Source organism: Centroberyx affinis, unplaced genomic scaffold (assembly GCF_046629955.1).
Source record: "Centroberyx affinis isolate AG114_WGS23_722 - 3 ecotype Tasmania unplaced genomic scaffold, CSIRO-AGI_Caff_v1 ptg001082l_1, whole genome shotgun sequence".
In the NCBI taxonomy this organism is placed as follows: domain Eukaryota; kingdom Metazoa; phylum Chordata; class Actinopteri; order Beryciformes; family Berycidae; genus Centroberyx; species Centroberyx affinis.
Window position 1 is genome coordinate 99,938 of NW_027279629.1, and position 26,355 is coordinate 126,292.

Sequence of the window (26,355 nt, forward strand, 5' to 3'; positions counted from 1 at the left end):
GTGTTCTACCAGTCTGCAGCAGCCAGTAGGCTCTTCTTTGCTGTGGAGTGCTGGGAGGCGGCATCAAGGCAGGAGAAACAAACAGACTGAATCAGCTGGTGAGGAAGGCCGGCTCTGTTCTTGGACATGAACTGAACAGTCTGGAGGCAGTGGCAGAGAGGGGGATGAGGGGAAAGATCAGCGGCACCCTGCAGAACCCCTCTCACCCTCTGTACGATGAGCTGAGGCTGATGAGGAGCAATCTGGGAACCCATCGTCTATCGGTCTGACGACGATTAGACTCTGGTGGCGACGGACAATATTTGGGGGTTTCCGGTGTAGCCAGCGGACATCCGGGCCAAGACTTCCTCTTCCTGAGCCGGTCATCGTTTACAGTCCGATTAATTAATGGCGTAAAATTAATCATAATTTTACGCCATTGTGCTGTTCAGTATGATGCATCACAGTTGTCAGTGCAGCAGTTTGTTTTAATGGACTTTTGTGACTTCCAGCAGGTCGGCCAAACCTGCAGCAGAACAGACAGGAGGAGCTTCTGACTGTAGAACATTGGTGGGTTTAGACTTTTATGGGTGTTAATGGTGATAGGAAAAAAAAAGTAAAATTACACTGGTATTATCCTTCAGTCCAGTGTTTCTCAACCTTTTTCATATCAAGGACCCTTAATGTAGTCCACATTAGGGCCATCGACCCCCATTTGATGAGATTTTGTCTCTCTGACACAAATCTGAGAATATTATATGTTAGATATGATTTTGTCCAGAATTGCATGACTATCTGTATTGCAGGTAGAGAGATAACAGTGAAACTATGACCACAACAGTCATTCTTCTACATTCTCTAATTGTGTTAACTTCTTGTAAACGAATTCATGGTGAAGTTTAACACTTCATCAATTTGCTGGGGACCCCCTGGAACCCCCCTCAAGGACCCCTGGTGGTCCCCGGACCCTACGTTGAGAACCACCGGTGTGTGCTGACCTCTTCTGGCCATATGAGGAATCTCATATGGCCCTGAGCATCCCTGAGCTGAATCAGGGATGCTGAGGTTTTGATCCAGTCTGCTTCCAGGTTCAACTCCAAACTATAACAGTTCCCTAAACGTTCCCATATTGAGCAGTGGAATACTAGAAAATACACATTGACAATTTAATTCGTTCCTAAGAAACAGTTGCTCACAACCGAACCCTTTCAAAGACTATTTTTGCTCTCAGTTTACACACATCAAACTAGTTTTCTTCCGTTCAGACCCATCCCATACGCCAAAAAACGGATTTTCATACATTTTAATATACAGAATGTCATGCATTGACACTGAAACTACATATATCAAGTGTATAGAAAAAGAAATTGTTTTTTAGGGGAAACAAGTTTTAAGACACAGTAGGCCTACTGATGTGTGAGCCCTTACGAGCCTTTTTGCTTTCCGTAGCCACTGCTGTTTTGTCCATTGAAAAGCGTAGCTGGTTCGTCAAGTGAGCCAGAATAAGACCGGACGTACACGAATGCGCCTTCAGAATAAAAGCGTAAAATTTGTCACGAAGAAAAGTAGATATCGGGATGCTGCACATTGTAAATTTGCAGTGGACTGAAACAGAATTTAGATCATGGGACACTAAACTATGCACTGAAACACAGTATAATAATAATAATAATTATAACAACAATAATTAACTATTTGTGCATACTTCTGTGGAATCTAATAATGGATTTCAGGTTACGGGCTTCCCACAGACAACCAGTGTAGTACTGATCAATTCTACAATAAATATGTAATAAAACAAAAACTGCATCACATCCATCAGAGGTGGGCGATTGGCTTTTTTTTTCTTTCTTTTTTTTTTTTATTAAATAAAAGTCAGTAACAGTCTTGATAGTTTGCTTAAATAGAACATGTGTATATTTGGCTATGAATATAATTACATTTTCAATAATTAATTCAATTATATTTATTTTACCCCAGTTACGCCACGTTTACCAATAATTCCGAAAGTTATGACCGGAAGTCCCACTTATTTGCATTGTGGCTAGCTTGACACTAGTCGTCAAAGCTGGGTGGACAAAACTTAGCCAGCTATGTATCAACTTTACATGGTGACCTGGTTTCTTCTGAGGGAATTTAAGGTCTAACAGTCCGTTTCACGATCCTCAACAGCCAGGCTGCTCAGTATAACAGCAGAAGCTTTATTACAGACAGAGTTAGCCTGCGGATGCTAACGGTAGCTAGACTAAAGCCAGCACTACTAACGTTACTCAAAACACGGGACGGGCTCAGCTGGCTTGAGTCGCGGCTGTTCGCTTTGTTTTTCTCTGCCGTATCTGCCAGTCATGTGGAAAATCACCTTTCAAGCGTTTGGTGTTTTGGTTTTGGCGTGGTTCTTCGGGAACTTTGTTTTGGGTTGGTTTCAACAAAATAACATAAAACCCAAAACGCACCACAACGAGTATCCGAGCAGAGCTGCTCCAGACAGTCAAGACCAGAGCTGTTTTTGTCATGTAAGTACTGCAGTGTGTGTAACTCTGAAGATAAAACGATTCTACTGTTTTTTTAATTCCTTAAATAGTCTGTAACGTGGCATACGATACCGCAACTACGTCCATTCAGGCAGTCTTCTAGCATTTTCCACTGTCATCTTAATTTGACGTCACCCGTGTATGTGTGATGTTAGCTAGCTGCAACAACTTAGCTCAAGAAAGAAAGAAGGCTCTCCCGTCTCTCTCTGTTAAAATTACATAATTCACATACTGTAATGTTTTGCAAACATATGAAATAAACGCAACAATCTGCGTATTTCTGCCTGAAACGTCAGACTTCATCAGTAAAAATAACATTGTGTTTTTTTTTATTGACAAAAACCCTTCAGTTTCTTCCAGTTTTGAGAAGAGGCTCAGCCGCGGAAGATGTGATCTAATCGTAACGTTACTTCATTTTTCATGTAATTCACCTGACTGCCACATCGTCCATGTTACCAATTTCCCACATTTGACTTAGTCACTGAAGTAGACATGATACTTTGCTGTTGGATACTGCAACTACCAGCTGTGTGTGTACGTTAAAGTTCGTTAGTTTGGGGTTTTCCAGCTGTCCGCAATGAGGAAAACGAGAGTAAAGGGAAAAAAAAGAAGTTTTTCTCTCTCTCTCTCTCTCTCTCTCTCTCTCTCTCTCTCTCTCTCTCACACACACACACACACACACACACACACACACACACACACACACACACACACACACACACACACACACACACACACACACACGACACAGCACTGTGATTTTAAAGTGCTGCTGTTTCCCAGTAGCAAGTATAGAAGCGCGTGGTGTACTGTGATTGGCTGTAGCCGAGCTCCCGCCTCTTACCGCGTCACGGGGCTTGTAGTCTTTCCCGCCGCGGCGACCAGAAGCTTCCAACGCCTTCGGACTGGACAGAGGACTACAAACGGCCCCGGCGGGGAGGGCGGGGCTTAGTTTGACAGCTAGTCGCTTTTGGGGGCGGAGTCCGGGCGGGCATGGTGTTTTGAAATGACAGCTCAGCGCCGCAGCAGCTGTCAGATCCACTGCCAGTGTTGGGACAGACAGACACAAAGTTCACTCAAAGTTGTTTTAAATTAAGGAAAATTAGTCAAAAGTCGAGCCATCCACCGGCATGCTGAGAGGAACCTGCCTCCTGTTGATCGCTTTCCTGCCCTACCTCGCTTTCAGTGGATTGCTGTTTTCAGAGGTCAGCTTTGGTTTAGTTTGTTTGTTTTGTATTTCTGTGCCAAATTTCTGACTTACTGCAATGCCAGTGAAAGCTGTTAATTTGAGGAAGTAAGAGAGGCCTAGCTTGTGTTTATGAGTTCACTGGTTTGGTGAGTTGGCAGATTGTAAAAGAGAGAGAATGTCTTTCAGAGCTGGAAATTAACTTTTGTTTTTTTAACCAAGTGGCCACAGAGACTAGCACAAAACTCACCAGTCACTTATCCTTATTTTAACAGCCAGCTAGCTTTTTTAATAGAAGAGGAATCTAAATGATGCCAATTAGATGTTTACATTAGATTAGGGCTTGAAATGATGGTTGATTACTTTCCAATGTGGCTGGTTGAGTAAACTAGCTTATGATTCTAGCTACAGACTTGTGTTGATGCCCCACCTTAATGTTTATTAAAAATGTGTCTGGGGCACGATATGAAGTTCCTACATTAACATTTTAGTCCTTTAGTCATTCTTTAGATTCAGATTCAGATTCAGATTGTATTTACTCTAGACCACACATCGTGGTATGGAGTACAAACATAAAACAAAACAGCAGTACAATGGTAAACAACCAGAAAAGATCTTTAGCACAAATGAAGTCATTTAAAGAGAGGCAGGACATTACTCAAAAATGCACCCAGTCTACATACCATATCTTTGGTTTATCTGTCTGCAATAATAATTTACAAAGTATTTTGGCAGGTACTTCTTTCTGTTCTCAACAATGCTTGTGTTTATACATTCAAACAAAACGTGATATTCATCCCCCAGACAGTTGTCATTACATTTAGGTAACGCACATCTGGCTGCGCTTTACCCACGCTGAACAGGTCGGGCCTAAACCTGAACGTGTTGCAGTTTCTGGGGTCGAGAGCTGAATCGTGTATGACCGGCGGCTCAGGTGACACCGGGTCTCTCCTCACAAAGCGCGGTGGATGTTTTATGCATGGAGGGAGCCGGGCCATCCGGCTGCCCGCTGGTTTCACGTCGTGGAAAGGGGAAAGGAGGTGGAGGAGGAAGCTCGGCAGTCAGCGGTGAAGCAGCAGGTGGATCTGCGGGGCGACACGTTGCTGAAACATGTTGCGTTGCAGTCGGTCGGTCAGGAAGTGGTCCGTTATCTGCCTCAGAAACACACTCGGCCTTTTCAGATTGGTCTGAATGTTGCTGTGAGAGAAGAGGAAGCCGTTTGTTGACGTGTTGCTCTCATCCTTTATCGCTCTTTCATTGTTTTTGAAGTTGGTGGGGCTTTTTTTCAGGTGGGGAACTAACTTTAAAATGCACATTTCCCCAGCAAAACCAGCAGAAGTTATTCTAAAAACCAGCCGGTGGTTACAGGCTGAAGTAGCTAGTATCACATTTAGGCCTGAATGATGTCAGTATGGACACTTGTCTCCCTAAGCATCATATCAACTCGTTTTTATCACGTATGTTGAATGCAATGTTACTGACTTTTCCTAAGTCTAGAACTCAGTTTGTGGAAATTAAGAGTTTCCTTCCAAAATAATAATCTTTATTTCTATCGCAGTTCTCAAAACAGAGTTACAAAGCGCTTTACAAAGGAGTAAAGAAAAAACAAGCAACAACTAAAGCAATAAAAGCAAGGGAAGGAATATAAGGCAAGACAAGAAGCATTAAAAGGAGTTAAAAAAGAATTAATAAAAGTTCATTACAGGGAGGTAAGTCTATAAAAAATTGTTTTTAGAAGTGATTTAAAAGATGATGTAGATTTATCTGAGCAGAGGCAGGTCCTGATGGTAAAGGATCCATCTATAATCTAATATGAATATAATGTGGACTTTGTATGCGCTACAGTCTAAAAACACCAACTTGTTAAATGTCAGGAAGCCTAAATAACGCTGACTCAACTCATGTGCAAAGGTTTCACTGACACAATGCATGTTGTTTTGTTCAGTTCCATCTTCTGAGTGAACTGTCAGCTGTATGTTGACTTGACAGATATACAGTGTGTTGTGGTGTGAGCTGAAGTGTGTGAGCACAGCGATCTACGGGCCGCTCTCCTCCAGTCTGTCCAGGCTGAAACTCTTTCTGTTCACAGTCTGTTGGCTTCAGTTTGAGTTCTGCACAGAAATGTGTAGTTGCCTGTCTTTGTGTCGGGGCTGTTTTACACCGGACGCCCATATGACATGAAGAACTACAAACGTTTTGAAAACTTTTGACAGAGGTTTTAAAAATGTGACTTTTATTGAAATTGTGTTGGAATTCCATTTTGCATACACAGCATTTGGTGAAATTAAATTGCCAAATGTGACAGCTGTTTCGGGTGTTTAGTGTCCGGCAAATTTACAAAAAAAAAAACCTCTTATCTTTAGTTAAGGTGCTCAACATAAAAGGCAGAGGTTTGTGCGACCTAATTAATAAACTGGGACAACTTGATAAATTAAGTGGGAAATAAGTTGAGCTAAACTGAAGAAAAGTTGCGCCAAAAGGCTGTTTTTTTTTAAATGTTTGGTTAGACTAACTTGTTTCCAACTTAAAGTGTCAAATGTTAAAATGTAATTTACTGTGGAAGTCGAGTAAACTAAACTAGTTATTTTAAGTTGGGCGTGAATATCTTTACAGTGCAATAGGAGCCTCTTGTTTTTAATCTAGATTTGGGAGAGCCAATAGGAGCGTTTTTTTTTTTTTTTAATCTAGATTTTGGGACAGCCAGTAGGAACCTGCCCAGTCACCTCAGGCTGATCCGGCTCATATGGGCCTAAAGGTCTGACCCTCCCTGCTTGATCAGTCAAGTCTTTAAACCCAGAGTCAAGATGCTAAACTCAGGGCGAGGTCAGCTTGTGTTTTTGTAGCTGCTGTGTGAGTTTGAGTTGAGAGACTTTAGACTTTTGACTGAGAGTCTCAGCAGTCTAATGAGAAAAGATAACATCCACCACTGGAAAAATGTGACCTCCACTGACAAAGTGATGTGCTGGCTAGACAGTTAAAATACAGTGTGGAATATCATTTTAAAGTTATTAACAATCCTAGAATACAACTGTACAGGTATAGTGGGATTTGAACAGTGGGATTTCATCTGTAGTTTTTTTAAATATTGAGCAGTGAACATCCTGTAACAATTAGGGATAAAAACCCTTCACTTGTCCATAGGGTTGTGTCATCAATATTCATAATTATGGTTTATCGTCTTTCAGTGGAATCATATGGTGATGATATGGTGATTTGGGGAAATCATGACACAGAATTCTGCTGTCTGAACTGATGAGAACAAGCACATTTTATTTAAAAACTCTGACTAAATGAGGAATGGCTGGAATGTTATTTGAAATATTGAAATATAATTGAAATTTTAGGTTCAATGGGATGAACATTAATTTGATTATTTAACATGTGATTTTGCATACGCGAGCCATATCGTGATATATATATGGATATTAAAAAAAAGTCCTTATGATCATCGTGATATTGATTTCAAGCACATCACCCAGCCCTAACCCTAACCCTAACCCTGTCCTCTGTGCTCCCTCTAGTTGACAGGAGTCCTGGATGACTGTTTCTGTGACATCGAAAGCATCGACGTCTTCAACAACTTCAAGATCTACCCGCACATCAAGAGGCTGACGGAGAGAGACTACTTCAGATACTACAGGGTAAGAGCAACCACCTGACCCCCTGCTGATGTTCCACAGGGCCGACCGAGTGTTACCAAGAGTATGGGGACTTCTGTCTGGCAGATTTGCACAGAATTAAAATCCCTGATGATTAGTCATGTGACGATCTGCTTATCTCAGGATAAGATTCGATACGCGATCTGAGGTCCAGGATTCAATACAGCCAGGATATGATGTAATAAATAAAAGTGCTGACTGTGCAGAATTCTGTTTATTTCTGAGACTCAAATCTTTCCAGCGATGCCATTGGCTCGCTAGAATGTAAACAACAATTTAAAAATGTCGTTACAAAGTGACAATAATATAATTTGGATGGAGAGCTTGTGAAACTGTGATGGTCAAGAGTCTCATTAGTGATTAATACAGCAGAATAACATGGAGCTGATATCACCATTCATGTTCCTGACAGCAGAATAACATGGAGCTGATATCACCATTCATGTTCCTGACAGCAGAATAACATGGAGCTGATATCACCATTCATGTTCCTGACAGCAGAATAACATGGAGCTGATATCACCATTCATGTTCCTGACACAACATATGGACTGTCACATTTGTGTATCGCGATTTATATTGTATGTGGATACATCGTCCCATCCCTGCTGCCGATGTCTTTACTGTTTCCTTTCCAGTTTATTAGTTTCCTGTAGCGTTTTATAGTAAAGACCGGGTGCTTTGGCGAAAAAAAACCCCTTAAAAAAATCCCAAACTCAATTATTTGTTTGTTTTCATTGAGACCAAAGCAGTGAAATCTGCATCGCATCAAGTTAAACCCATAATACATCAGCATGTCCTGTCTAAAATGTTGGAATTTATTTTATTTAGCAAGTAATACCTCAAATTATTTCCTTCATACTATTGTAAACGATGACTTTTTGCACTTCACTGTTATACTTCATTAACCTACAAGTACGCAGATATGGATTTGAGTTTATTTACCGTTGTACAGAAACAGCAGATAGAAAACAGGGTGTGTGTTTTATATTTAGGTGTTGTGGTTCGTCAGCCACCAACACCTTTACTGTCACATTTCCTGCAGGAAATCCTGAAAAGTAAACCATCTTGACAACCAGGGACTGAAGTTCTCTGATGTTCTTTAAAAAGTATTTTGACTTGTAAATAGGGCTGGGCAATATATTGATATTATATCGATATCGTCATAAATCGATGATGACCAGCAAATTTTACTTAAAAACTGATAAAAATGAGGTGTGATAGGAATATTATTTGAATATTTCTGTTTTGTTTGACATCACACCTAACATTACCATTCAGTTCAGTGAGATGAACATTAATTTGATTATTTAACGTGATTTTGCATACATGAACCATATCGTGGTATATATTGATATAGAGAAAAATCCTTATGATTATCATGATATTGATTTCAACCATATCGCCCAGCCCTAATGTCAGTTTTGCTCCTCTCTGTCACCGACTGCTCAAACACCACACCGATCAAACCTGTATCCAGTTCATGAAGCTTCTCCACTGTCTGTTCTAACCAGCCGGTGTCTGGTAGCTCTTTCCTGGGAAAAATCCTCTGCCGCACAGGAAGTGATGCGTTTTACGTTTCCGGTTTGTTAGGAATCAACAGAAGAAGAAGAACTGGGTAGTTAGCATGAGCAGCGATAGCCACCATGGCTGAACAGACAGAGAAAAGAGAAAATTACTGCTACTAAAAAACAACTTAACATGTTTAACAATCATCATTATGTAGATTCTGTGATGAGGAAGAGGAAGACCAGTTGCATTTGTTTTTCTGTTGTCCATATGTTGCAAGTTTGTGGACCAATATCGAAAATTGGCTAAGGCCACTCAATATTTATTTTAAACTTACACCTTTAAGCATTATGTTGGGGGTTCTGGATGAAAACTGTCCCCAGATAATAAATACAATTATTCTGTTAGGTAAAATATTTATATTTAAAGCTCAATCAAGAGCTAATTTGAATCTAAGTTTCTTAAAAAATACAGTGCGAAGCCAATTTCTTTTGGAAAAAAATAATTGCTACAAACCATTACAAAGTAGCACAACACAATATGAAATGGGGAAAAAAATTTGCTCTAGTGAAGAGTGGGACTATATAAAACTCTAAATACGCTCTGCCTGTCATATGTATATTTCAGTTTCTAAATGTACTGGTACTGTCAATCTAATTATTTGAATTACTGAAGGGATCCTATTATTTTTATTGCCTTTTTTATTTTCATTTACTTTGTTTTACTAGTATTTTCTTTTTTGTGAGGATATATTGTCATGTCATCATATTGTCGTGTGTGTTATGTGTATTATTTGCCTGTAATAAAAAAAGAAAAGAGAAACTCAAGCTGCAGCAATAGAAAGTCCAAGGAGACAAAATACAAAACGCCAAAGCAGTGACTGATGATTAGCACTTTAACAGCCCAGATTGCGTGTGCTGCTGGTCAGTGAGAACGTGGCAGAGAGCGTGCCAGCCTGTCTGCCTGGCTGAATGAAAGACCTGATCCTCTCCAGAACAGAAGAGGCTCTTAAGTTCCTCGGCTCAGTCCTCACAACAATAACAAAGTCCGGTAACAAAAGCTCGTCACCCTGAAGTCAAAAAAGACTCTTAATACTGTGGAAAATGGAGCGATGACACCGAATGAATAGAAGCCTCCGCTGTGATAATCCGAGTTTTCAGTCGGCGACCCGCTAACGAGCCGAACTCCTCGTTAGAGCCGGCGGGCAGTGTGAGCCGCCACCTGAGGCGGGCTCGTCTGTAGTGTGACATCTCTCTTGAGCTTGACTTTATCTAACGGACTCCGAACCCGGCAGGAGCTGCTCTGTCTCTCTTCTTTGTTCACTGCTGCTTATGTAACCTGCCGGCCACCTGCTGGGCTGTGGGCTGTGGGACTGGAGGCCGCTTCACACTGCAGGACTTCACGCCCAATCGCAGATTTATTTATTTTTTGGATCACTGTTCATATCAGGGTTTCCGGTCCACGTGTCCTGGAAGATTTCAATGATCCGAACAAATGGGAGAAATTCCGGTCAAATATTATCTGTGTTTATTGAGCTTAAAGGCAGGCTATATAAAGAATGACATCATCAAGGCATGTAGATTTATAATATTTTTTTTATTGAAAAGTAGGCTACTTTTGCTTATACATTATATTCCAAATAAAATAAGTCCCGTCAATAGACTCACGTGCATAACGCTATCTCTCTTAAACACACACACGTTACCATGCAAAATAGAAAAATAGGATCTTCTACTATGAAAATTTGCACTTTACTTCGTTCCTGACATGTATTTTGTTGCCAGATAGCCATATGCTTTCACCATTACGCAATGCCAAATGCCAAAAACTACGTGTCCCTCTCACCATTATGCAATGCCAAATGCGCAACGTGCATGGCCCGTTAACCATCATCACACATTGCCAATTGCAACCTACAACCAAGAAAATCAACACAGTAAATATGTAAAAACCTCAGCCCAGCAAAAAGTCATGAAAATAAACTGTAAAGACATCTGACCTTCACCTGACACACACACACACATCACACTTGATTGGTTAATACATTACGATACATTCAAAACAATTTAGTAAATTCTCCCCAGTTGTGTCTCATGTCACTTAAATCAACTCACGTAGTGCAATATTTATTATTACTTTACTGAAAGAGACTTAAAGCTCCTCGTCAGGAGCAGGTCTGGAGACAGACTGGGAGCAGGTCTGGAGACAGACTGGGAGTAGAACTCAACCTGTTGCTGTAACTCAGTCTCAGTAAAACAAGGAGCACAATGTTCCAATAATTGTGCTTAGAGGGAATTATTATCACCGGACATTATGACCGGAGAGATTTAAATATGTCGGACTTCAACAGATCTTACCTTTAATTACCGGATAACAGAAACCCAGGTTCATATCTGTTGTAGGATCTAACTCATATCTGACAGAACTGACAGCGATGTGCAGAGTGACGATGTAGCAGAAGACGGCCATTTTTGTTTCCAGCCGCTCGTTTCTTTTGAGGCCGATATTTTCCCGCCCATCTCAACCGATACGATACAGATATGAATCGTTGTAAGAATCTTAGTACAAATGCAGGTGTGAAACAGGTCAGTCTTTTCAGACAAGCCTATCTTAAGATAATTCAGTGTTTTTTTAAACAAAAGACCATGTTATTTTTTTTCTGTTGCTAAGTTGACAGTTGTATTAAGTGACACACACTTAGAAAAAATGGTCACAAAAATGCCAACTCCACAATCGGCCAAATATCAGCAGTAAAAATAGTATCGGATTGATACTGATATTTAAAGCTGATACGATATATTGGTGCGTTCCTATTTCCAACATATCTCTGTTATGGTACGGGCCTTTTGAGATTTGACTGAATTGAGGCATCTGTTAAAAAGTCAAGTCGTCTATTCATCTTTCTTTCCATTGTTGTCTCATATCTGTTTAGGTTCATTTCAGTCACCCAGGTAGTAAGATATCCAAAAAACTAAAAACAAAAGTCCATTTTGTTTTTATTTTCTGGACACCGTTGTGTCTCGTCCTCCATGCTGAGGCTGCTCAGCCAGGCTGACAGGTGAATGATGTCAGAGTTTCCTCTGGTCACGGCAGCACTGACAAATTCCAACTGGAGCGTTCAGATGCAAGTTGCATGTAGGTCAGGTGCCTCGGGATCTGATTCGGTCCCACATATCCTTATGGTTCAGATCAGAATTGGGGGGAAAATGCAACTCCATGCAGCTTTTTGCTCTTCACACTGATTAGAAAACTAGTCTATCAGCTACACTGGTGGGTAAATTCATGAAATTCACCTGCTACTGGCACCATTTTACCAGATTAGCCAGAGTTTTGGATTAGAGTAGGAGTCCAAGTGATTGACAGTAACCTGCCACAGCAGCCGGTGCAGTGAACTGACTTCCAGCCGCAGGACGTTTAGCAGCATTTGTCTTTCTGGTGTTAACGTCCGTCCTGATCACCATCCTGTCTTCCTCCAGGTGAACCTGAAGAGACCGTGCCCCTTCTGGCCGGACGATGGACACTGTTCCATCAAAGACTGCCATGTGGAGCCCTGCCCAGAGGTCAGAGGTCAACTCCTCTTCTTCAGCCAAATCTGCTTCTAGTTGTCAACAAACACATGGCACAACCCAATCCCTGTTTGGTCTCTTGACTGTAGTATAATGTTGATTAATTGACTTAAATATTAATTTTACTCTAATATAATGCGGATTGACTGACTTTAATATTGATTTTACTGTATGATAATACTGATTAACTGACTTCAATATAGATTTGACTGCACTATAATGCTTATTAACTGACTTATTATAGATATTACTGTAAAATAACACCAGTTAACTGACTTACTGTATTATACTGCTGATTAACTTACTAAAATATACATGTTTTATAGTGCAGAACATTTTCAGATGTAATCTTTTGGGGTGTTTACTTGATGACTGATGTTTAGAATAATAATAATTTTTTTTGTTTTTTTACAGAGTAAGATCCCAGTGGGAATTAAATCTGGGAACTACAACAAGGTGAGAGCGCTTGACTCATATTCAGCAGCGATTCTTTAAACTATTTTTCATACCTCCCTTTGTTAAATGGAAACACAGTTCATTATGCGATACAGTAATGTAACAGTGGTCAAGTCGGCAACTTTCTTTGATGCATTTTTCATTTAACTTCATCTAACATGACGGACTTGTCTGTCTCTTCTTCTGTGGTGTTCATACTAGTTAAGAACACATGAAGAAATAGCTGAATATGAGCATCAATCCAGATAGGGCTGGGCGATAATTCAATATTATCGTTTATCGTCTTCCAGTGGAATCATATCGTGATGATATGAAGATATTTTAATATCGTGACACATTTCTGCTGTCTGAATTGATGATGACCAGCAAATTTTACATAAAAACTCTAAAATGAGGTATGGTAGGAATATTATTTGAATATTTCTGTTTTGTTTGACATCACACCGAACATCACCATTTAGTTCAATGAGATGAACATTAATTTGATTATTGAACGTGATTTTGCATACATGAACCATATCGTGGTATATATTGATATCGAGAAAAATCCTTATGATTATCATGATATTGATTTCAACCATATCGCCCAGCCCTAAGTCCAGACTTCATTTTGTTCTGCTAGGCTTTCCAAGCATGAGGAACCGCGTCCGTCTCCTTTTACCCATAATCCCTTGTGTTTTGGGGTGGTTTCCTGTAGTAGGGTACTTAGACTCTTGGTGCCGTTATTTGGTGCCACCAGAGTTCAAAGGTCATTGTTCTCACCTGGACAAACTAGCTGAACTGAAGGAGGAAAAACACTGCAGAGTCTGAATAAACCTCTCAGAACATGCCGGGTGTTGAACGCAGCCTCGGAGCTGAAACAGAACGCTTTATCACCGAACGTCTCTGCATGTCTTGTACCTGTTAATCTCTAGAGAACAGACTGCAGTTTGTTTGCTCAGTCACTGCAGCTTGCTTAATGGAGTTTAGTACCAGCTGTGTTTGTTCCAGCACATTCAGCTGATGCACACACACACACACACACACACACACCCTAAAATCACCTAGCACTCAGCTTATCTTGTATGGTAGTCCATGTAGCAGACGGGTGGGGGTGGGGGGGGTTGTGGGGGGTTGTGGGTCGCGGTTGTTTGCCAGCGAGCGCTCGGCCTCGCGCCTGATGTTTGTCTTGTAGAGAAGCAGAAGTGTTTGGACATCTGGACTCGTTCCGCTCAAGGTCGATTCCACTTCACCGGCAGTCAGCTGGGGAGCGGAGCGGTTACTCCTGACCTTAGATCCAGTGGAGGGATTTCAGAAAACCGCACACCTCGGCAGTCTGTGCTGCACGGCCAAACAGAAAAAAAAAAAAAGGATAAGTCACACACTCTTCTCTCTGGTGTGTGATTTTATTTACCGCTGCGTCAGCACAAAACTTTCATCAAGGTGTGACGGGTGTGCGCTTGCTTTATTTCATTATTTATTTCAGGAGGAGGAGAAAAAAAAAAAGAAAAGGAAGACTTCAGGGTAACGGCTCCATGCAGCAAACCTCGCATTTGTTTCTGAGCTTTCTGTCCTTGTCATCGCACATCATCAGAGTGTGACGCGCTAATAAATACACTGTGTTCCAAAGTGTTTTTTCCACTTGGACTAAATCAGGTTGATGTTGTTGCAGATATATTTCATGGACCAACTGCCTTCTAATCAAGTAATCGATGAGTCATTGGTATTGATCAACAGTGGTGGAAGAAGATCCTTTACTTCAGTAAAAGTACCAATACAGCAATGTAAAAATACTCCATTACAAATAAAAGTCCTGCATGTAAAAGTACATAAGTATTAGCAGCAAAATGTAGTTAAAGTATTAAAGTAAAAGTAGTGGTTTGGTCCCTCTGACTGATATTTTATTATATATGACATCATTAGATTATTAATACTGAAGCATCAGTGTGTAAGCAGCATGTTACTGTTGTAGCTGCTGGAGGTGGAGCTAGTTTGAACTACTTTATATACAGTTAGCTAGTTTAGTCCAGTGGTTCCCAACCTAGGGGTCGGGCCCCTCCAAAGGGTCACCGGATAAATCTGAGGGGTCGTGAGATGATTAATGGGAGAGGACAGAAGAAAAAACAAAGTTCTGATACACAAATCTGTTTTCAGTTTTTGGACTTTTTCTCTAATCTTTGATTTTTGCTGAAATATTGGATCATTTAAACATTTATTGAAATGAAACCATGTGAGGTTTAGAGGGAAAAATCACTATTTGGTGGAGCTGTTAACAACTCATAGACATCTGAAATGTGACCCGACTACACACTGCTTTTTGTAAGACGTCAAAAGCCAAAAAGGTTGGAAACCACTGGTTTCATCTTTAACAATGTGTTGTATTTTAAAAGCTTGTTATATTATCCATTGTGTCAAATCTCCATCTGAAAAGTAACTAAAGCTGTCAAATAAATGTAGTGGAGCAGAAAGTACAATATTTCCCTCTGAAATGTAGTGGAGTGGAAGTATAAAGTAGCATCAAATGGAAATACTCAAGTAAAGTACAAGTATCTCAAAATTGTACTTAAGTACAGTACTTGAGTAAATGTACTTAGTTACTTTCCACCACTGTTGATCAATAACCCTATCAGTCCCTGCAGATACATTGTGGTCTGTCTGTGCTGTGGGACAGTAAAAGTTTTATCTATTGCCCCTTTAATTTGTTGAATGCATCACTCTCTGATGGAAGTTGATTCATGTTAAATGGGAGCGTCTGTTCCCACTGCATCACTGTGGAAGATGCATTGTGTTGTGAGGCAGGTGCTGCATGATAATGTCTGTGGAAGCTCAAACAAATACTGTTTTTTAAACTTTTTTCTTTGAGGTTTTTGTGCTGAAAACATTTAATCAGTAAATCGAAGTTGCAAGAAAAAGACAAGTTGCAATGGCCTGGTTAGTCTGATGTCAGCTTCACATCCTGTAGAGCTCAGCAGTTTACAGCATCACAGACTGAGTGTGATTCTGCTGCTGGTTTGATAACACTGGGGATGTTACATCACATCCTGTGGACTGGAACTCTCACCCTTCCCCCGCTTTCCCACAACATCCAAGCCCGGTTTGTACGTGAGCGCTCCCTCAGTAGCACGAGGAAGAGTTACATCACTTCCTGTGTACTGGCTTCGTTGGCCAACAGGCTTCTAGTTTAGCAAAAAAAGGCCTTTAGGTGTTGAAGTTTGAACTGTGGAGAGTTTTAAAGGCCTCAGTGTCGTCAGACCAGTCGGCGCTCTGATGTGATCTGCAGTCTGAGGCTCTGCTGGCTCTGAATAAAGGTGATGACACATCCTCAGGTCAGACAGGGAGCCGACTGTAGGAGCTGTGCCACATCATCTGTCGGTGTGACAGGAAACTCACTGTTTTGTCCAGTGGCCACAAGCGACTGTTGCATCCCAACATTTACCACTTTCACTACATTTTTCTAATAGAACAGGACTCCAGATGGTGTCTGGTTACCTGTACAAGACTCCTGCACAGATCTGGAAAAGTATGGAATAGGGCTGGGCGATATGGACAAAATCAAATATCACGATATTTTTGACCAAATACCTCAATATCGATATTGTGACAATATTGTAGGGATGACTATTGGTGCTTTCACAAAATATTTACACATGAGATTTTTGATAAATAATCATCAGTAATGTGGATATAATGACTAAGTGGGTAAAGGCAAATAATAGAACAGCTAGAACAGTCTGGTAAGTTCAGAAAATGACATCACTTTACTGTAATGCAGCCTTTAAAACCAGGAAAAGAACACTTAAAAGGTGTGGAAATTAAAAGAAAGCTGTGATTAAAAGTATGGTGAAAAACTTATATTTCCAGACTCATGTTCTCATTAGGTTATATACTTTTCTATGGGAGAGAATAAGCCCACTTCCACATTTTTGGAAGTGGAGTGGCGAGTTTGGCAAGTTGTGCATAGGCAACTTGAAATTATCTTTTTTTTTTCTAAGATCGTTGTCTCTAAATACAGGAGTTGGTTGTCCAAGGACCCAGCTACAGACGAAAGGGTGTTTTGTAATTTTTTTAAGAAATCGTTTGAGTTGATTTGGTTCAGGGTCGGCCAAAAATTCTATTCCCACGAATTTATGAATTCTGGAAGATTAGGTCTGGAAAAAAGTCTAGAATTTTGAAATGGTAAATGTGCAAAACCCTGGCTGTACAGTAGACTAACTCACCAGAGTCGCTTCCACTATTTTACCACAGATTCCTACACAGGTCTGGATATGTATGGCAAAAGTAATTTCTAGGTCTTGATAAGTTTTATACTATACATCTCACATATTCTGATATTAGTTGTGGCAAGAGTTAGTAGAGACTATCGGCATAAATCATAATGAACACCGAACTCTTCAAATCAAGATATCAAAGTCTGGAATAAGTATGGAAACTGGAGCTGTAGAAACTCAAACTAGATGTTTATAATGGAAAAGGACTCAGATGATGGAGGTCCAGCTGGATCTGCTGCGAAATACAATATACTGACATGTGGCTGGTGGTAATTTTCTCTAAATGTAGCTTAGAAACCCTAATTGGACTGGCATTTTACAGGCTCAACCAACAGGCTGTTCAAACAGAAATGCACATGATGATAGATATACATAATAAATGAAGATAAATAATGTGAAGTGATGCCACCGGTGAGAAAGCCAGGCTTGGAAACAAAAAGTCATCGCTGCTGTTTGAAGTTTGATTCTGTACAATGCCAATTTTCCTGGAATGAGGAAACAGACGGATTGTTAAAACGCAGACCGACAGCTCTGCGTTTTAGAAATGACACAACAGGTTTATTAATAGTTTCATAAGAGGAAACTTCCCACTCCGGTCGGACCAGCGGAGTCACTCCTCGTCTAACTCTTCTCTTCAACAAACACCTCAGGTCTCTCCTCCTGAATCTCAATCCCTCTCCTGTATCTGTCTTCTTGCTCTGACATACTCTGATCTTTTAGGAAAATCTCTCCTTTGCTCTTATTCCCCTTTTTCCTAGCTCTCCTCATCTCTGATCATTTTAAAGTCACAGAAATATCGTCAGGGCAGAACAGCTCTGAACTGAAGATTATTCTACTGTTGCTCTTATTGTAAGCAGCTCTTCATTAGAGCTGCAGCTAAGGATTATTTTCATTGTCAATTAACCTGCCGATTATTTCCTCGATTAATCGATTAGTTGTTTGGTCTATAAAATGTCAGAAAATGGTGAAAAATGTGGATCAGTGTTTCCCAAAGCCCAAGATGACGTCCTCAAATGTCTTGTTTTGTCCACAACCCAAAGATATTCAGTTTACTGTCATAGAGGAGGAAAGAAACCAGAAAATATTCACTTTTAAGAAGAGAAAAAATTGCTCAAACCGATTAATCGATTATCAAAATAGTTGGCGATTAATTTAACTGGGGCGAGTAGAGCCGAGTAGAGTGCGTAACATATAAGGTTCAGTCCTTCCCGCAGCGACCCGGGTTCGAATCCGGCCTGCTGTCATTTGCTGCATGTCCTCCCCTCTCTCTCTCTCTCCCATACCTTCCTGTCTCTCTCTCACACTATCTCTGTCAATAAAGCATAAAAATGCCTAAAATAAATATTTAATTTAATAGTTGACAACTAATCGATTAATCGTTGCAGCTCTACTCTTGATAAGAGCGTCAGCTAAATGACTAAAACAGGAAATTGTAAAGACTCTTCCTGCCCCTCAGCACATACAGACCATAATATATCTGCAGGCGTTGATAAGGGTTATTGATCGATACCAATGACTCCTTTTTTTCTGACCTGTAGTCTGTTTTGGAATAAAAACTCTCCACTGTTTTGGGAGTTTGAACACTCTCCCAATGATGATTTTTTTTTATCATTTAAATTTTTTTATTTTTCAAACAACCTGCAACATTACAATACAAAACATACTTTTCACGTGGTAGTCTACAGGTAACAAAGTACACAAACGCAGATAGAAAACAAAAAAAAAAAAAAAAAAACAAAAGCAAACACAACAGCACAGCATGATAGGTCACAGCCCCCCCCCCCCCCCCCCCCCCACCACAACACACAACACTCTACATGACATATTTTAAGGCTTCTCCCAATGATGATTGAGGTTATTACTTTCACTAAAAGTCAGTCTCTGTCTGCCTCCATGCTCCAGTACTCCCAGGCAGCAAATACGATGTCGGACATGACTGACTGCGAACAGGCGCAGGAACTGGGAGCCATCAACAGCACTCTGAGGTGAGACCGCAGACCTCCACTTCCCTGTTTCCTCTGACACTTTCACTCTGCGACCTGCCAGAATGCAAATGCTTTGAAAATGCAAAAGAGACTGGAAATGAGACGGCTGCCTGGGGGAGGCAGTGAACCCGCTGCCAGCCAGGTAAAACATTAACCAGCATGTGACTGGAGGCTGCTGGAGGTTCCCCACCCTGTTGCACTGTAAAGAGCTATAATTACAGAACTACGGGGTTCCCACTGCTCATGGGAATACTGGGAAATATCATGGGATTTTGAGAGGCTGTATTCTAGACAGGGAAAGGCAGGGACTTTCTTTGGTGAAGTCAGGGAATATCAGAGAATTTTACAAATGGGTCGCTTTACAGGAATACAGCAGAATGTATTTTCCAGTTTTTAAAGTCACGTTTGTTGCATTAGATGGTTTTCAGCCCAACTGGAGTAGAAACCAGAGTGAAAAACAGGTGTAGGGGAACCTATGAAGACTTTGAACTATAACCTACTTGTCTAAAATGTGTTTAAATATATGATATTAGAGGCTTACCTTTTCACTGTAGGAGTTTTAAGACAGGTGAAGGGCCGTCTTAAAGTTAAGAAAAAAATCAAGAACAAATTTGAGAACTTTCATTTCAAGAATACCATTTATTCCCAAGTTTTTTTCTTAGGAAGAAACATAAGAAGAAAGTTAAGAAAATATATAAGAACTGTTTTTGAGAATAGCATTTTTCCTATTTTTTTTCTTAAGACTAATGTCAAGAAAAAAATGGCACTTGAGAAGATTTTTTTTTTCTTAAGAGGGTTTTGTGAATCCGGCCCCAGGAAGGAAGAGAGTTTTAGGTTCCATCTCTCCAACTCTCCGATTTAGTTTATGGAAAGTCATGGAAAAGTCGTGCAACTTCACATCAGGACCATGGTGGGAGCCCTAAAATATATATCCAGTGTCTCTATTCATCGGCTAGGACTGTTTCTTCTCTGCCCTGCAGTCTGATCTGTGTCTGTCCACCATTTACATTACAATTTACACTCTTCTACTGGACTATAAATTTACAAACCTGGAATCATCTGTAAATCTGTCCACAGGCAGAGGGTAGCTGTCTGCAAAAGTCTTATAATTTATCTAAATTGAAGGGCTTAAAAATATTCAAATGTCTTAAATCCCGTTATTAGAGTTCTTTTTTTTTTTTACCATGCAATATAATTTTCTTTTTTGCACTGCATGTTGAGTCTTAGATGAATCCAGAACAGGATTAGTAGTACAATCTGCATCTTGTCTGCTTTACTTCACACAGTTGGACTCTATGTCTCTTAACTCATTCATTTCCTGCTGTCTTTTTTTCTTATTCTGCCCATTTACAGTTCCAAAACTTTCATTAGCTCTTTTCCATCAGAAATCGGCTGGTTTAGCAGCTTTGTTTCTATATTTTAGTTGTTGAATTTGGCTTCCTGAAACCTGCAGACACCTTGAGTCGGCATAGCGAGAACTCTTCCTCACCAGTAGGAATGGCACAGTAGCTTCATGAAGACTCTCCATCTTCAGCACGTTTCATTTATCATATTATTATCCTGTTCTTCCCTGCTGCAGTGACCCAGTTTCCCCTGTGGGATGAGTAAAGTTGGTGTTGTGTTGTGTTGCAGTAACCAGAGTAAAGAGGCGTTCGCTGACTGGGCGCGGCACGACGACGCTCAGGACCACTTCTGTGAGCTGGACGGTGAGTTCTCACTCTGCCTCGGTCCTCTGTTAAAGAGCAAATCAACACTAAACCACAGGAGTCTCTCACACGCTCTGTACGGGCTGAAGCTTTAGAGCGTGTCGCACCTCTGGCCACGCCCCAATCAGTGATGTCACAGCAGGTGTTCTGCCTTTGACAGCTGATGCAACACACCTGCTTTGACACTTAACATTTTTTTTGTTAGATTCATTGTATTAAATTGTCTTTGGCTGATCTTGTTTAAAGGAGGGGTATCATTTGCTTTTTCAGCAATTTTATGTAATTACCTGGTGCCTATAAAATACATCTGTTAAGTTTTTTTCAGTAAAAATCGTTTAGGTATTCACTTCCCAGTGTTTGTTTCCCACCTACAAGAAAATAGGTTGTTTTACATAAGCAGCTTCTTATGCTAATTAGCTACTGCTCTGATTGGCTGGCCATTCTGGAAGGCCCGCCCTCCTCTTAGGGTTGATTGGTCGATTTCAGACAGTCCAGCGTCTACATAGAAAGCGGAGCAAAATCTGACTGGCTTGTACAAGAGGGCGTTTTGTAGTCGGTGACTGTGGGGAAACGGCAGAGTAACATGATTCAGTTTTTTTTACTGTGATTACTTCACACCTCCAAGTACCAAAATCACCAAAAATACTAAGAATTGCCACATCCTAGGATACCCCCCCCCCCCCCCCTTTAAACCTTCATTCATCCAGTGAAGGTTTACCAGGCACACAAGCTGTTTTTCACACTTTCAAATCACTTTCCAGTAGAAGCCCAGTCTGAAGGAAGTGGAGGCTCGACTGCAGCAGCTGGGTGTTCAGTTCCTTGTTATTGAAGGAGGGGAGAGCATTTCTCATTTACTCCCAGATTTACCAGCCTGTCCGGGGATTTGAACCGACGACCTTCGGGCCTCAAACCTGCTTTTCTAAACTAATAATAATAATAATAATAGACTTTATTTGTATAGCATTTGTCAAAAACGTTACAAAGTGCTTTACAGAAGAGTGAAAACAGGTTTAAAACCATACAGATAAGAAACTAGAAAATAGATTTAAAAAATTGTATAATAAAGAACCAGAACATTATTAACAGAACCTTTTATAAAATGACTTTTCCACCAAAAAAATATTTTTTTCAGAAGTGTTTAAAAAGAAGAGCCTCCTGCAGACCACTTTGACCACAAAAGCGTGCAGTTACCTTTTAGCCTGGACCTTGGGACTGCTGGGCTCGTTTCACCCTGAGTGTGTAGCATGTAACACTGTTCTCAGTCCAGCTCAGTGTGTTTATCCTCTGCCTGTGTGTGTGTGTGTGTGTGTGTGTGTGTGTGTGTGTGTGTGTGTGTGTGTGTTCCAGATGAAACGTCTCCAGACGCAGAGTACGTGGATCTGCTGCTGAACCCGGAGCGCTACACCGGATACAAGGGTCCTTCAGCCTGGAGGGTGTGGAACAGCATCTACGAGGAGAACTGCTTCAAGTGAGACACACACACACACACACACACACACACACATACAGACACACACACACACACACACACACACAGATGTGGGGACTCGAGTCACATGACTTACCAGTTTTAATTGCTTGAGACTTGATGCATGAAGAGAAGACTTGAGACTTGACTTGACTTGGGTTCTGGTGACTTGAGACTTGACTCTGACTTGTACTCTGATGACTTGAAAAGGTTTCTAAAGTCTTGACTTGAGATCTTGTGTTTGTGTAAATGACTTAGATTGAAAGTGATGAGATTTGTTCCAGCATACGACTGAATTTAAATTCTGTTTTCTGAATTTGTATGGAATGATTGAATTTATTGAAGTTGAAACTGATTATAGAAATCAAACTCATGATGCTCTTGCCAAGTTTTTATCCTATTAAAACCATATTGCATTGAAAAGTCCTAGATATTTAGTTTTCTTTAAGATATTAAATTGATACTGGACTCTTGATTTGTTCTGACTTGACTTGCTGTTCTACATTTAGACTTGAGACTTGACATTAATGACATGGACTTGACTTGCTGCTCTACATTTAGACTTGGGACTTTTCTTGAGACTTGAGCAAAGGTGACTCGATCACACACTACATCCAGGGTTACTACATAGGCCTGGAAAACTATTGATAATGAATTTGACAATTCCCACATCTTGAAAAGTATTGGAATTACACAGATATGGGTTTTTGATGGCTGATACTAATACCAGTTTTATTGACAAGAATAATACTTGGATTTGCATTTTTGTTTTTGACATGAAAATGGTTAAATTTAAAGATTTTGAAATGTTTGCTATTGGCAGCTTTGACCTAAAAATATCTGTGGGCCTTGAACAATATTGTTAATAAAATGTGTTTCCCATGACAGGCCCAGGTCCGTGTACCGACCTCTGAACCCTCTGGCCCCGACCAGAGGTGAGTATCGTGAGAGTCCAGACTTACAGCTCACTCTTTCAACTTAGTTTTAGTAACAAACCCAGTGACCCAGTGCAGTTCACAGGAGGTGAAACTAAAACTTATTTCAAATTTTATCTCCTTTCCTGCCAAGTGCGTTGTGGGTAAAGATGCAGATTGTAGATATTTTAGCAGCGTTTCTTTTTTGATGATATGAAGTTGACACAAGTTTTGAGTATGGACTGTCTCTACTGTAAATATAATAAATATTTCTCATGTATTGTGTTTTTAATCTCCACTTTTCACTGTTTTTTTTAATGCCTTTGCTCTGAAAAGTGTATTTAGGAATTCTGGTTAAATGTCTTCAGTTAACTTGAACCTGTGGCTGCAGGCCGTCTGCTGTTATAATCTAATTTGTCTCTTGTCTTTGCACCTTGTGATTTTTAGATCACGTTTGTGTGTGTGTGTGTGTTGTTTGTAACTGCATTATTTCCTAGATGTGTGTGTGTGTGTGTGTGTGTGTATTAATAGAACAGATATAACAGCTTTGTTCTCTCTCTTCCTCTCTGTCTTCCTTCAGGAGACGATGATGGTGAGTGTTAACTAACTGGTTTCAGATCAATATATTTTTAGTTGTGATTTAAAGAACTGACTACAGCTCTACTTTTGTTCCTTTTCTCTCTCGTGCAGGAGAGGGTTTCTACAACTGGCTCGAAGGTAACGACTATCTATGTTTTCTCCTTTTTCCTAGATTTCTGTAGCCTGATATTCAGACTGAATGTCCATTTCGTTCCCACTCCAATATTCAGTCTGACCTCCATGTTAGGTTTCTGTGTTGGGGGGGGGGGGGGGGGGGGTTGATTTTCCCCGAACCAATCACTAGTGACTGACGTTTCCGGCCACTCTGACGTTATTTTCAGTCACACTGATGCGACGTATTTACTAACTTTATCAAAAATGACGGTCGTATTTGACAGAAATATTGTCTTTGCAAACACAATATGTTGGTTAAGGGGATATTTCAACAAACATTATTCTGCTGAAATGCCAATGAAAAACCGTTGCATGAACGGTTCAAACTTAAGTCCCGCCCACAAAGGTGCTGATTGGCCCGACCGTTTTTCCTAGCTAGAAATTGCTGTTGAATAGAGCAACACCAGACTCTGAATCGCTCGACCAAATGTGAAGAGTGGAGGGACGAGATTCAGGAGTCTGGAACCAGGCTAATATTTTTGTCATTTTCATTAAAATAATTTGCTACTGTCTATCTTGGATTGCTCTCAGCAGTAATGTCCGCTCCAAAAAGAGTCCGGCTCCAAAAAGACTCCAAACCGCCCAACTCCATGAAGTCACTGGACCACAACCCAACTTCTGCTAAAAATATAAAGTCTATACATTTTTTCCACAAGAGGTTTTGGCCTCAGCAGCTAATTTCACTTCTTCTAATTTCAAAATAATTGTGTCATTATCACATATGACAGATAAAACACGGGGTTGTTTTCCTAGTGATTGACAGGTCGCCGATTACGGGCCAATAGCAGGCTGAGCTGCGGCTCTGCGAATGACCCAAACTCCGCCCCCTCCACCTTGGCTCCGCCCTCTGGCTCTCTTTGGCCGCTCCGGCTCCAAAAACGCCAACAAACGACAGTCTCCAGGCTTCAAAACCCCTCAGAAGCCAGCCGGGGTGAAGAACACTCACCGCTCCGTCTCTGATCTCTCCTCCTCAGCATCGTTCCTCCTGTGGACCGCAGACTTCTCGCTGTAGAGCAGCTATTTTTGCCGAACCAGGTCTTCTGAAAATATCTCTCACGTTATTCCCTCTCGTGTTCGCGGCCTCAGAGTCTCACAGAACAGAACAGAACGGAACAGAACAGCGGCCGCTTTATCTCCTCTCCGCCTCGTCTGAAGTGTTCCTGCAGAGACAGACAGACAGACCGGCTGCCGGAGACTCCCGGGGGGGACCGTCGGGTACAAAGAGCCCGTACAGAGCTCCGGGGAAGATGAGCTTTCATAAACGCAGCCTTTCTTGTGACACAAAGAGGCTGGACCGCAGCCCAAACTATGATTCAGCCGCCATGAGTTTAAAGTTTGATACCGATCTGTTTGGACTGAATTTTGCGTTGATATTGTTAAAGAAATATAATCCCACACGCTGTCTTCTCTCTGTTCTCAGTATCTGCCTTTTTGGTTTTTGCGCTACGCACCTGTCACTCAAAGGCTTTTAGGCATAATGCAAAAATTCTTTTTTCTTTATTTACTGTGTTGATATTGCCTAAAAAATAAAAAAAAAGGATCAGAATTCAATGTTTCCCTGAGAATTTTATTGTTGAGGGTGGAAAAACCAGTAAAGTTATGAGTGGTACACTGAACCCTGTTCACTCACTCAACTGGGAGAGAGAGCCTAAGCCCCGCCCCTTCTGCTGTCCCCCATGGGACCTTATTTCAGAAAAAATCTGTACGGTAGTCAACGGGGAGAGACAAATAATTGATTGATCCTGTACACATATGATGTTTTGGCAATTTAAAAGATAATTTTGCAAGTCAATAAAGTGGCAGTTTGTGGTAAAACTGTTGAAGTATCAGACTGTGAAAATACGTCATTAGAAAGACGACACACCCAAAAGTGGCGTAAGTGACATCATAACTTTCTCTCTCCACAAGCTCCCAGAGCCTGAAGCTCAGTCCCTCTCAGACAGCAGGAGTATTATACACAACCTGGAAGGTAGACAGTCAGAACGGGTTTAAACTGCTTCAGGATAGTTTCAGTACAGTGGGGGCTAACGTTAACGCCATGCTGTGTGTTTCCTATGTTTCCTTCATGTTGGTGTCGGTGAGACAGAGATGTAGTTCACTGAGCCTGAAACACTAAACTAAACTTTACTTTACTGTTTTACCACAAACTGACACTTTCTTCACTTGCAAAATGATCTTTTCAATTGACAAAACATCATATGTGTAATTCATGGCACAATTCAAACGGGATCAAACAATTATGTGTCTCTCGCCGTTGACTACCGTACATATTTTTTCCCAAATAAGGTCCCATGGGGGACAGCAGAAGGGGAGGGGCTTAGGCTCTCTATTGTACGATGGCTTTAATCAAACACACACTGCTCTGTTCGTGTCCTTCAGGCTTGTTGTGTTCACAC

The 26,355-nt window shown here is 40.8% G+C and overlaps 1 protein-coding gene across 2 annotated transcripts in view; it reads left to right on the top strand.

The window, feature by feature from the left end:
• The first annotated feature begins 2,062 nt into the window (after positions 1-2,062).
• Positions 2,063-26,355, top strand: part of ero1b (endoplasmic reticulum oxidoreductase 1 beta) — a 32,222-nt gene continuing 7,929 nt past the window's right edge. Inside the window, exons 1-11 of one of the 2 annotated variants that reach the window (XM_071523352.1) lie at positions 2,063-2,492; positions 7,218-7,337; positions 12,341-12,424; positions 12,845-12,886; positions 19,036-19,118; positions 20,751-20,824; positions 22,172-22,292; positions 23,181-23,227; positions 23,313-23,315; positions 23,787-23,798; positions 23,897-23,923. In XM_071523352.1, the coding sequence (XP_071379453.1) occupies positions 2,325-2,492; positions 7,218-7,337; positions 12,341-12,424; positions 12,845-12,886; positions 19,036-19,118; positions 20,751-20,824; positions 22,172-22,292; positions 23,181-23,227; positions 23,313-23,315; positions 23,787-23,798; positions 23,897-23,923 (781 nt within the window). In that variant the 5' untranslated portion in view covers positions 2,063-2,324. The remainder of the gene's footprint in view (positions 2,493-7,217; positions 7,338-12,340; positions 12,425-12,844; positions 12,887-19,035; positions 19,119-20,750; positions 20,825-22,171; positions 22,293-23,180; positions 23,228-23,312; positions 23,316-23,786; positions 23,799-23,896; positions 23,924-26,355) is intronic. The other variant, XM_071523351.1, reaches the window with a different exon arrangement.